We start from the raw sequence: 12,347 nt of genomic DNA, 5'->3' as shown, positions 1-12,347 counted from the left end.
AATTACCTCTTAAGATAAAAGTTTTCCAATCAAATATCAAACTATATGAGGATCATGACAATTTGCTCAGAACATCTCTGCAAGAAAAATTGAATCAGCAAAGAAAAAGTATGACGAAATGCGTATAGGAGTTCTGATAGGTTCTTTCGTGTAAAATTCCCCCTTGTTAGTTTATCCCTGGAAATTTCCTTGTCCATGGAAAATTCTAACCATGGAAGGTCCCCCTGCAAAAAATTCCTCCTCCTCGAAAAATGCCTGTTTAATTACAAATAGAAAAAATACTTATAATCAATAGGCAAAATTTATAAGTTAAACTCCTTTCCCCAGGTTTTGGGGGTTTATGTTATCTCCAGAGGCAAAGTTGTTTGATCTATTGGCTATGGTGAACAAAATGAATATCTCAAAATCCGGATCGGGCGACTTTAGGCAAAAAGGGTGTGGGAGGGATGCTAGTCTCCCTCCAGTATTTTGGGTCACTTTAAAAGGTCACTAGAACTTTTTTTTCGTTCGAACGAGCCCTTTCCCAATATTCTTTGGTCATTGGTTTGATACGATCAGCAAGGCAAAAAAGGAATAAATCTGTGGTTTTTCTTGAAAAAAAAAGATCTAAATTCCATATTTTTGCAGATGAGGGGTTGAAATTTTTACAGTAGGGTTCCATGATATGCTGGATCTGTTGGTGCCTTTTTTCTTTAAGATTCCTTGACTTTTTCCGGTTTTTGACCCCTTTCTTGAAAATCGCGCAAATTTTCTCTGGCTCGTATGTTTTGATGGGAATATTAAACTGAATGAATCTGATATATTTAGAATCAGCATAAAATGCCAATAATCTGTTATATGAGGAAGGTCTCTAAGCCTAAATGCATTTTATACAGCCAAGCCCTTTCAGAGGTCCTCAGCAAAATTTGAAAATCTCTTTCACTATACGCATTTTGAGTTCGAGAACAGGCTATACCAACTTATGGATACATGTATGTATGGTGTGTATCAGCATGTATGAGTTAATGGATTATATACATCATTGTTCTTCTTCTCGGCCATTTCTGAAACAATTTTCTGTGTTGAACCTTTTCTGCAGGACGTCCACTGGTAGATAGTAAAAAAAAGCCAACAATAGTCAAACATTTTCAAATATCATTTTCGATATTGATATTTATGTTTTGATGTTTGATATCAATATTTCCTCCGATATATCGATATTGAATATCGCCCAACACTAATTACTACTATGGTGATAACATTATTCAATCTTCAGTGGAAAGGCTTCACGCTTGGAGAGATTACTCCTATTATGGTTTTGTTAGAACATTGTATCCATTGAACCTGAATTTTTCCGGATAAGCTTAATGAAGAACAGGAAACACCTCCTGTACACCTCCTCTGTATGTCTTACATATTAGGAGGCCTTCTACTCTAAAACCTCTACTTTTTATGCTAAGCTTTTGACACATTTTAGGCTTTTATCAACCTTTATGTAGGGAATTAGTTGAACTTTAGTATTTAGAGCAGGTGTTAACAGGAGAAGGTAACCCAATAATATACGGGGTTTGGGTTACCTTCTCCTGTTAACACCTGCTCTAAATACTAAAGTTCAACTAATTCCCTACATAAAGGTTGATAAAAGTCTAAAATGTGTCAAAAGCTTAGCATAAAAAGTAGAGGTTTTAGAGTAGAAGGCCTCCTAATATGTAAGACATACAGAGGAGGTGTACAGGAGGTGTTTCCTGTTCTTCATTAAGCTTATCCGGAAAAATTCAGGTTCAATGGATACAATGTTCTAACAAAACCATAATAGGAGTAATCTCTCCAAGCGTGAAGCCTTTCCATTGAAGATTGAATAATGTTATCACCATAGTAGTAATTAGTGTTGGGCGATATTCAATATCGATATATCGGAGGAAATATTGATATCAAACATCAAAACATAAATATCAATATCGAAAATGATATTTGAAAATGTTTGACTATTGTTGGCTTTTTTTTACTATCTACCAGTGGACGTCCTGCAGAAAAGGTTCAACACAGAAAATTGTTTCAGAAATGGCCGAGAAGAAGAACAATGATGTATATAATCCATTAACTCATACATGCTGATACACACCATACATACATGTATCCATAAGTTGGTATAGCCTGTTCTCGAACTCAAAATGCGTATAGTGAAAGAGATTTTCAAATTTTGCTGAGGACCTCTGAAAGGGCTTGGCTGTATAAAATGCATTTAGGCTTAGAGACCTTCCTCATGTAACAGATTATTGGCATTTTATGCTGATTCTAAATATATCAGATTCATTCAGTTTAATATTCCCATCAAAACATACGAGCCAGAGAAAATTTGCGCGATTTTCAAGAAAGGGGTCAAAAACCGGAAAAAGTCAAGGAATCTTAAAGAAAAAAGGCACCAACAGATCCAGCATATCATGGAACCCTACTGTAAAAATTTCAACCTCTCATCTGCAAAAATATGGAATTTAGATCTTTTTTTTTCAAGAAAAACCACAGATTTATTCCTTTTTTGCCTTGCTGATCGTATCAAACCAATGACCAAAGAATATTGGGAAAGGGCTCGTTCGAACGAAAAAAAAGTTCTAGTGACCTTTTAAAGTGACCCAAAATACTGGAGGGAGACTAGCATCCCTCCCACACCCTTTTTGCCTGAAGTCGCCCGATCCGGATTTTGAGATATTCATTTTGTTCACCATAGCCAATAGATCAAACAACTTTGCCTCTGGAGATAACATAAACCCCCAAAACCTGGGGAAAGGAGTTTAACTTATAAATTTTGCCTATTGATTATAAGTATTTTTTCTATTTGTAATTAAACAGGCATTTTTCGAGGAGGAGGAATTTTTTGCAGGGGGACCTTCCATGGTTAGAATTTTCCATGGACAAGGAAATTTCCAGGGATAAACTAACAAGGGGGAATTTTACACGAAAGAACCTATCAGAACTCCTATACGCAATTCGTCATACTTTTTCTTTGCTGATTCAATTTTTCTTGCAGAGATGTTCTGAGCAAATTGTCATGATCCTCATATAGTTTGATATTTGATTGGAAAACTTTTATCTTAAGAGGTAATTTGAATATTTAATTCAGATTTTTCAACATTTATATATAAGGCTTTTAAAAGAACTGGTTGATTTTTGTTAAAGAGATCGGTGGGGGGGGGGGGGCTATAAAGGCTCTAAGTACTCTAATTGACAAAAATATATCAAAAATATAGTACACAACATTTGGGCAAGAGTCAGGATCAATATTATGAATTTCTTGGCATTATTCCTGAAATAGTTACTTCATTGCCATGACACCCTTCTAACAAAACGGAAAGGGGCCCCAAGGACCAACTACAGGATGATAGATATCCAACCCACTTTTTCACCCTATATGCAAGTATGTTTGAGCTCATTGTGGCTACATGGTATCCTGTTACAGGAAATATCCTGCAACAATTTCCTCTTTGGATTGTACCTCGGTACATATCTATGTTTTCCATTGAATATCTGATCAGTTAGATAAACAAAGGTTTTGCTCATAAAATTTGTGTAACGATTTTTATGTAACTTCATGCACTGAATTGTTCTTTTTTCTCTTTTTTAAGTTCTACCCACTACTTAGATTACGTTATCATTCATAAAAGAACAAATAGTGTTTTATTTAAATCAAATAATTACAACAATCGCCACAGGTAAAACTTGTGAAGTGAAAACACCCTTACAAAAATAACCAAAGTTTTCGATTCACTTGCAACTAGGCAGGTAACATCAAAAAGAGTAAAAAATAATAAGAAATAATGAGTAAAAAGATGATTACAATATAAAATAAATAAATGATTGAAAATTAATGATTTGAAAGAGAAGAAAGTCGCTCTACTTCTCCCCCCCCCCAAAAAAAAAAAAACAAGAGCCAATTAATCGATCGCTGCAAAGCACCCTTCCCCCGCCAAAAAAAAGAAGAAAGAAAACACTCTCAGGAGAATACTTAAATTTCGAATATCTCCTAAAGCTAGTTGCATTTCCTCAGCTCTTAAATCACTTGTTAAACTATTATAATATCCTGGTTCAACATGACAAATAGACAAATAAAAAAAATTTGCTGACTTGGAGCATGAAGACTTCCAACCTGGAATGCTGTTCTAGTTAATGGTTGTAGAGCACATTTTTCTGAAAGGTTGTGACATAATAATTTATGCTGGTATTTAAGCATAAATAAAGCCAAGTAAAACTTCTATCCCATGCACAGCAGGAGCATTGTGTTAAACACAATTTTGTGTGGATGCGTTCAGATCGTCAGTGGACTGGAAGTGATCCAACAAGCGATGGCACAACATACGGAATACCACAGAGGAAATTTAAGATAAACATATTTCATGCCTCAAATGAGACTTCACTATCACCGTAAAGAACTCTGGCAGAATTTTGTGCTAAAACCTTCATAGTTTTCCCGAGGAAACCTTGGGTGGAAAAGTTTGAGTGTTTGAAAGACCCTTCCCATGCCATAAACAACAAAAAACAAAGTCTACAAAATGTCTTCTTGATACACCCACAGTCCCCCTAAAAATTCTTGATTCCTTGATCATCAGTTTACAATAAAACATCAGTTATACAATAAAACATCAGTTATACAATAAAACATCAGTTATACAATAAAACATCAGTTATACAATAAAACATCAGTTATACAATAAAACATCAGTTATACAATAAAACATCAGTTATACAATAAAACATCAGTTATACAATAAAACATCAGTTATACAATAAAAAAATTCCTTGATCCACTAAGAATTGAACATGCACCACCTAACTTCTTCACAAACATCTGAAATTTTTTGAAAATCTTTGCATTTCTGAATTCGTAATATGAATTGATATGAATTTCAGCGCGTATTGTTTTATGTATAGTTTTAACAGCCTTTTTGTTGTAAAATTTGGATTCTTTAGTTTTAAACAGAAAAAGAATTTGAATTGCTTAGGAAGGGTCTTAACGTAAACTTTAGCAGCATGTTCAAGAATAGAAGCAAATTTTTTCTGGCACTCACATTTTTTAATAACAGCTTTTCTTTAATCTTCTCTTTGATGCCTAAGTCAAATTACCATCCAAATGTAAACAAGCATGTAAATGGGGAAAGGATTCAACTCTACCCCTCCCCTTTCTAAAATCTCTAGATTGTCGTATGTTTCTGATATTGATGTTTAAAAAAAAACAATGTTGTATTTTTTTTTCAATTTGTCCCCTCCCCCACAAAAAAACACGTAAATAAATCTTGTCTGTTATAAGTAAATTTATGAAAACAAATTTTAAGAGTTAATACTAAAATCGTGACTTGCGAATAAATTATAACTATGTTATCAAATTCAGTCTGTATGTTTCATTAGACTAACCTATTTTAGTTCTTGAGATGCTAAGATTCTAATATATCACCTGCTTCATGCTGCAAACATAAAAATATACATATGTCAGAAGACAGAGAGAGAGGGCCGCCAAGAACATGTGTTACCACTCTGAATTAGGGAAAGTTGTCTAATTTTCTAGTTCTTCCTCAGTTCTATTGGAAGATTCTTTTTTTTTAGACTTACACAATATCTTTTGTTCCAGAAATGTTATATATGTGAATCTACAGGCAGAGAGGCTAAAGCTCAATCTGGTGCATGCATGCAATGCAATCGGAGTGGTTGCAATAGAAGTTTTCACGTAACCTGTGGACAGATGGAAGGTTTGTTATGTGAGGAAGCCGGTAATCATGGTGATAATGTGAAGTACAACGGATATTGTAATCATCACCTGTCAAAAGTGGTAAATCTTGTTTTTTTTTTTAAATTCGATTTCCATTAAAATCACAAGTCAACTTCAATTGACAAATTTTTGTCCGTCAATATTAATTGGAAAGCTTGGGCATGGAGTCACAGATGATAGATCAACACATCCACAAGACAACTTCTTAGCATTGACCCTCAGGAAGAACGAAGAATGGTGGTCACGAAGACACTTCATCTCGATGGTACTAAACTAAGCTTTCGGACTCTTAGAACGTCCCAGCAACTATATTAGAAGGATGCAAGAAAAAACTTAGAAGCAAAAATAAGAACTAAACAAATGGGATTTTAGGTCAGAGGAAGTCACAGGAGAAGATACATTGCGGCTATTTCGGGGCCTCTGCAACGAAATACAAGCCGTCAAAAAGATTTTTGTGAGATTTGTTCCGATCGCAGCATCATTAAACAAAATGACTTCAGGTTCTTATCTATCAACAAATCAACATAAAAAAAACGACTCCATGAATGCGAGTCTGAAGGTTTGGCATTTCTAATAGTGTTTGCTAATAGTGTTTTTGACAGCACTAGAAACCCATACCCTACTACAATGTTATTAATTACACATTTCAATGCTTCGACTTGTTTGTATATCCTATATTTAATTGAAGGGATAGGGCAGTTCTGAAACAAGACTGTCAATTGGAACTAGATATGGATGTCATTTGGATTGGAGATGTACGCTGATGAGATATGCTGCTGTTGTGTTGTTTGATTTCTCGAATTAATTGGGGTTCAAGTAGTGGTGGACACCTAATCAAGACTATTCTAAATTGCTCGTGATATACTTTTTAATTAAATAATGAGAGATTGCTTAAATGGGAGACATTTGAGCAATTAAATAACAAAAAGTTATTGACTGATTTAATACTTAGACTAGCTAAGGAGATTATAGAAGAAGATGAATATAGAAGAACGAAAATCACTGTGTGTTAAGTCTAGTGAAGACCAGAAGAAATATTTTGAATCCATCTTCTCCCCCTCCTCCCAAAGAAGGAGAAGAAAAAAACTTTTTAGTGTTTCAAAGTCAACCCCTTGGTCACAAAAAAAAATAATAATAATAATAAAAAAAAAAAAAAGAATCTGATTGGAAACCAAAGTAATCTGGAGGAACAATGACCTCAGCTACCGATTTTGTAACCCCACAATGTGGTGCCTGTTAATAGCTAATGTCAATTTTGTGATAGTACAGCCTTTGTAAGACGGTTGTAATAATACAACCCTCACATATGACGGCTGCAAAAGAAGGAAAGTATCAAAAGACCCTCATCAGTAGGGGTAATAGCAGCCTTGAAAAAGGAAACACTTGTAATCTCGCGTGATATGCATACTGTTGCAGACATTTTCCAATTTTGTAAAGTAAGGTGATGTTTCTAAGTTGCTTTCCTCTGTGGAATTTATTTGATTATACGCTACCATAATCTCCATTAAACCATTTCATTTTTCCTAATTATTCTTCTATTTAGTTGTAGTTTAAAAAAAAAATTTCAATCGTTATTACTCTGTTTTATACTCATCCTACACTAGTCTGTACATCCTGTAATTAATTGAAGGAACAATGCAACTCTGAAATAAGACCTCCATCTGAAGTAAGATTAAGGGTGAAAGTTTGCTGCTGTAACAATGCCGATGTCTCGGGTTAGCTTCATGAAAAAGTGATTTTATTCAATTTTTAATGTTCCTGTTTGTTGTTTAGAACCGAGGTGGTGGAGAACACATACCCAATCTTATTCTAAATGCTTTCAAATGTTGGCATCACTTGCCACTATGGAAGTTCTAGCAGTGTATTGTGCTTAGACATTCTGGCAGTCATTATCGGTCCGGGAGCTTTGAGAATTTCCGCAAAGAATAGCATAGACATTCATCATTATGTGGGTGCTAAATATTATGGGTCACTTATTTGAATCTTTTTCCCAAAATAGTATGCTTTTTTCTTTTTTTTCGTAAAATAAATGTTTTATTCCTTTTTTTTTGCTTTTTCTAGAAACGAAGCCACAATGTAAAATTTATACCTCCTTTTAAGCCTGTACTTCATAGATCTTCAAGTCCTGAATCGTCACCAGGGAAAGGGAGTCCGACACAATTTGGTTTGACGGTAGTAAAAGATAAGAAGAGAAAAAGTATCAAAAGACCCTCATCGGCAGGGAGCGTAGGGAGTAGTAGCAGCCTTGGAAAAGTAAGTAAATGTAAAATAATTGATAAAAATGTGGGTTTAGTTCAATGCTTCTGCAATGAATACTCATAGCAATAGTCGTATTTAAGACAACATTTTAGGGGTAGTTTTTGGTTTTGGGTAGCCTTGTTTAAAAAAAAAAACCTAAAAGGAATACAATTCGTTTGCTTTTTTACTGCAAAGACAGCGCCTACCTACTTTATTCTTAAATATTTATGGCGATGTCCTGGAGAAGTCTTTTAATTCTATTTTGTGTTGCGTTGCATGGAAAAAGAGATCTAAGGAATGCAAGTTCTTAGTTTTTTTTTTTTTTTTTACTATTATGACATACATAGTCTACTTCATTTGGTATTTATTGCATTCTTAAAAAAAAATAATTCAATTAAGCTTTGGTACGTCTTCAGAATGCTTTGCACTAGGAATATCTAATGCTTCAAGTAATCAAATTTTGTTTCGCTCTTTTTTTTACTTTTTTAAGACATACCGAATTCATTCTTTTGATATTTGTCGCGTTCTTGAAAAAAAAATTCGGCAGAGCTACGGCATCTTCTCAGGATTTTGGCTCTAGGATTTTCATGTGCCTCAAGTAGCTGAATTTGATATCAAACAGTTTGTGGTAACGAACTGTAGTAAGGAGCGACCTGGCTCAATAGTAACCGAAACTCAAAAAAATGGAATTTTGGTACCAATAGTTATGTTAAAAGAATTGCAGTTTAATGCTGATTTTAAATATAGAAGTTTCATCAAGATCGATTATACCCATCAAAAGTTACGAGCCTGAGAAAATTTGCCTCATTTTAGAAAATTGGGTGAAACACCCCCTAAAAGTCATACTATCTTAACGAAAATCACACCATCAGTTTCAACGTATTAGAGAACCTTATTGTGGAAGTTTCCAGCGCCTATCTGCAAAAATGTGGAATTTCGCATTTTTTGCCAGAAGACAGATCACGGATGCGTGTTTATTTGTTTGTTTGTTTTTTTTTCCAGGGGTGATCTTATCGACTGAGTGGTCCTAGAATGTCGCGAGAGGGCTCATTCTAATGGAAATTAAAAGTTCTAGTGCCCTTTTTAAGTGACCGCAAAAATTGGAGGGCACCTAGGCCCCCTCCCATGCTAATTTTTTCCCCAAAGTCACCGAATCAAAATTCTGAGATAGCCATTTTATTCATCATAGTCGAAAAACCTAATAACAATGTCTTCAGGGACTACTTACTCCCCCGCAGTCCCTGTGGGAGGGGCTGCTAGTTACAAACTTTGACCTGTGTTTACATATAGTTATGCTTACTGGGAAGTGTACAGACGTTTTCAGGGGGATTTTTTTGTTTAAGAGGAAGTTGAAGGAAGGGGCTGCGTGGGAGGATATTTCCATAGGGGAAGAGAATTTCAATGAAGGGGCCGTGGGATTTTCTAGCATTATTTGAAAAAAACAATGAAAAAAATAAATATGAAAAGTTTTTTTTCTACTGAAAGTAAGGAGCAGCATTAAAACTTAATACGAACAAAAATTATTACGCATATGAGGGGCTACCTCCTCGTAATACCTCATTCTTTAAGCTAAAGTATTCTTAGTAATTTCAACTATTTATTCTACGGCCTTTGTGATCTAGAGGTCATTCTTAAGGAATTGGGATATTTAAGCTTTAGTGTAAAGAGTGAGGTATTGACGAGGGCTGAACCCCTTCATATATGCAAAAAAAAACATACGAATATAGAAGTTCGTTACGTAAGTTAATTCGTAAGTTACGTATAATTTGAAATCGTTTTGTAAAAAATTAAAAGTTCTAGTTGCCTTTTTAAGTAATAAAAATTGGAGGGGAACTACGCCTCCTCTCTCACTCCCTTTTTGTCAAAATCTTCTGATTAATTTCAATTAATTAATATGCAATTTATTTTAATCATTTATGTGCGGAGAGCTAAGATCAGTAAGGGGCAACATTAAAACTTAAAACGAACAGAAATTACTTCGCATATGAAAGGGGCTTTTCATCCTGAACCCCCTGTTCTTTACGCTAAAGTTTCTTACTGTTTTAAAAAGTAGTAAGTAGAAAAGAGAAAGAGTCAAACTTTAGCGTAAAGAGCGGGGTGTTGAGGAGGAAAACCCCTTTTTATATGCGGAGTAATTTTCTGTTCCTTTTAAGTTTTAATGTCGCTCCTTACTTTCATTTAAAAAAACTCGTTTTTTTATTTAATTGTTTTGATAAAGTCGTGATCCCCAATTCGACGAGCTGGGGGGCTGAAGGGAGAGGAAAAATTCCAAAAAAATGAGGTATTTTAACTGAAGAATGGGTGAACATATCTTAATGAAATTTGATGTCTAGAAGGAACTCATGTCTCAGATCTCTTATTTTAAATCCCGACCAGATCTGGTAACATTGGGGGAAGTTGGAGGGGGAAAACGGAAATCTTGGAAAGTGCTTAGAATGGAGAGATCGGGATGAAACTTGGTGGGTAGAATAAGCAAATGTCGTAGATACTTGATTGACGTAACTGGACTGGATCTGCTCTCTTTGGGGGAGTTAGGGGATCCAGTGCTTAGGCAGATTTGGTGCTTCTGGACGGGCCAGGACGATGAAAATTGGTAGGCGTGTCAGGGACTGCACAGATTGACTTGATATAGTTTTTTTCTCCAATTCGACCAGCTGGAGGGCTGAAGTGACTGGAAAAATTAGAAATAATGAAGTATTTTTATTTACGAGTGGGGGATCGGTTCTTAATGAATTTTGATGTTTAGAAGGACCTCGTGTCTCAGAGCTCTTATTTTAAACCCCAACCGGCATTAACCCTCTGATTTTCCATTTAAATCTGTCTATTAATTCTTAGAATTTTGCTAGAGCTCATGCCGTATGATTGGCTCTTCCGACCTCGTCACAAGTGCCATATGAGCTCTTGTTTACTATTCAAGATACGTCGATTTTATTCTTTGATGTTTGTCAAATTCCTAGAATAATAATTCAGCAAAAGAAATTTGAAGAAATAAAGATCGAGAATGGATCTTCTAAAGACCAACTAAAATAAGAGACGAAAAAAAACGAATATTTCGGGAGGCCACCCGCCATCTTTCTTCATCGCTATCAGAAATTAGCAGATGAAAAAAATAATCGCTATAAAAATCAAATTATTCGTATTCGTTTATTTAAATAGCTATCGTAACACTCAAAAATGAACGCTAAATTATGCTATTTTTACAATAACAAAATTACAATTAACACTTTTTAAATGCTCTTACAAAATATGGTACAAAGGAGTTTGCGAATCTGTTCGTACGGCACTTGACTGGTTCTAGTTTGTTTTAATGCCTAGTATATCTGCTGATTGATGCGGATGGTGGAAGTATGGATCGGTGCTTCTTGTTTGTTAATAGTGATTTCCCAAATTTCATTATCAGCTCTTGTCTTCGGTCGAATAAGGTGGGCAAATTCAAGAACTCAAGGGCACTTTCGTAGCTGCTGAACCTGGGTCCTAGTATTATTCTAGTAGCGCATTTTTGGACATGCTCTAGTTCATCTGTCATGTAAGCTATGTTCTGAGTTTGGGGACCCCAAACAGGACAGCAATACTCGAGGAAAGGCCTGATGTAGGTTGTATGCGCCAGGAGGAGCTGACAATCAGAGAAGCCTAACCTGCGCATACTTGTTAAACTCTGGATTGAATAGTGACCCTTGTGCACAATATTGTCTACATGCAGCTTAAACGAGCAGTCACTTGTAAATGTTACGCCTAGGATTGTTGCAGAGGAAACAATTGGAAACAGAGCATCTGGGATAGTGATATCTCGCTTGAGTGGATTAAATCGTAAAACTTTTGATTTCTGTTCATTCACTTGTAGACTATTCGACTTACACTGGTTGATGAAGTCTGTGAAGAAAGTCGGGTCATACTGCTGCTTTGTCACTGCATTTTCTACTATATATTTGAGAAGTGCAGATAAGTCATCAACAAACTTGAAACGCTCTTCAAATTCTGCAAGGATAGGGTTGATACGGCAAGAAATACAAGAGCAGCTAATTTCGTTCCTTGGGGGCATCCACAGGTTAATTCTGACCACTCAGAGCAGGTATCTTCTACAAACAAAGGGTAAACTAATTGCCGTCTCCCTTGTAAAAATTCTCTTACTGATAGTAGTATCTGTGTTTTAGCTCCCATTTCTTTCAGATTAGTTTATGCAGTCTTGTGTTAGATAAGGTCGAATGCTTTGTTTGGTTTCAAATTTTTTTGCTCTATTGTATGCTTCGAGAATTCATAATTAGGTGTTTTTTTCTTTTTCTACTGCCAGTATAAACATGATAGTACTACTGCTAACAACTCACCTTAGCACCAGTCTGTCTGAGGTCAAAACAGCTATGAACGCTCCTCACCTCTT

The 12,347-nt window shown here is 35.4% G+C and overlaps 1 protein-coding gene and 1 long non-coding RNA gene across 4 annotated transcripts in view; both read left to right on the top strand.

The window, feature by feature from the left end:
- LOC136030057 (uncharacterized) overlaps nucleotides 1-12,347 on the top strand; it is a 210,676-nt gene that overhangs the window by 90,115 nt on the left and 108,214 nt on the right. The gene's annotated exons all lie outside the window — the stretch shown is intronic.
- LOC136030045 (protein AF-10-like) overlaps nucleotides 1-12,347 on the top strand; it is a 56,021-nt gene that overhangs the window by 17,336 nt on the left and 26,338 nt on the right. Inside the window, exons 4-5 of one of the 3 annotated variants that reach the window (XM_065708665.1) lie at nucleotides 5,597-5,794; nucleotides 7,835-7,987. In XM_065708665.1, the coding sequence (XP_065564737.1) occupies nucleotides 5,597-5,794; nucleotides 7,835-7,987 (351 nt within the window). Of the gene's footprint in view, nucleotides 1-5,596; nucleotides 5,795-7,795; nucleotides 7,988-12,347 lie in introns of all 3 variants that reach the window. The other 2 variants (XM_065708664.1, XM_065708666.1) reach the window with 2 other exon arrangements.

Source organism: Artemia franciscana, chromosome 8 (genome assembly GCF_032884065.1).
Source record: "Artemia franciscana chromosome 8, ASM3288406v1, whole genome shotgun sequence".
Classification (NCBI taxonomy): domain Eukaryota; kingdom Metazoa; phylum Arthropoda; class Branchiopoda; order Anostraca; family Artemiidae; genus Artemia; species Artemia franciscana.
Note: the sequence above shows the minus strand (reverse complement) of the source record. Positions and strands in the feature narration are given on the sequence as shown.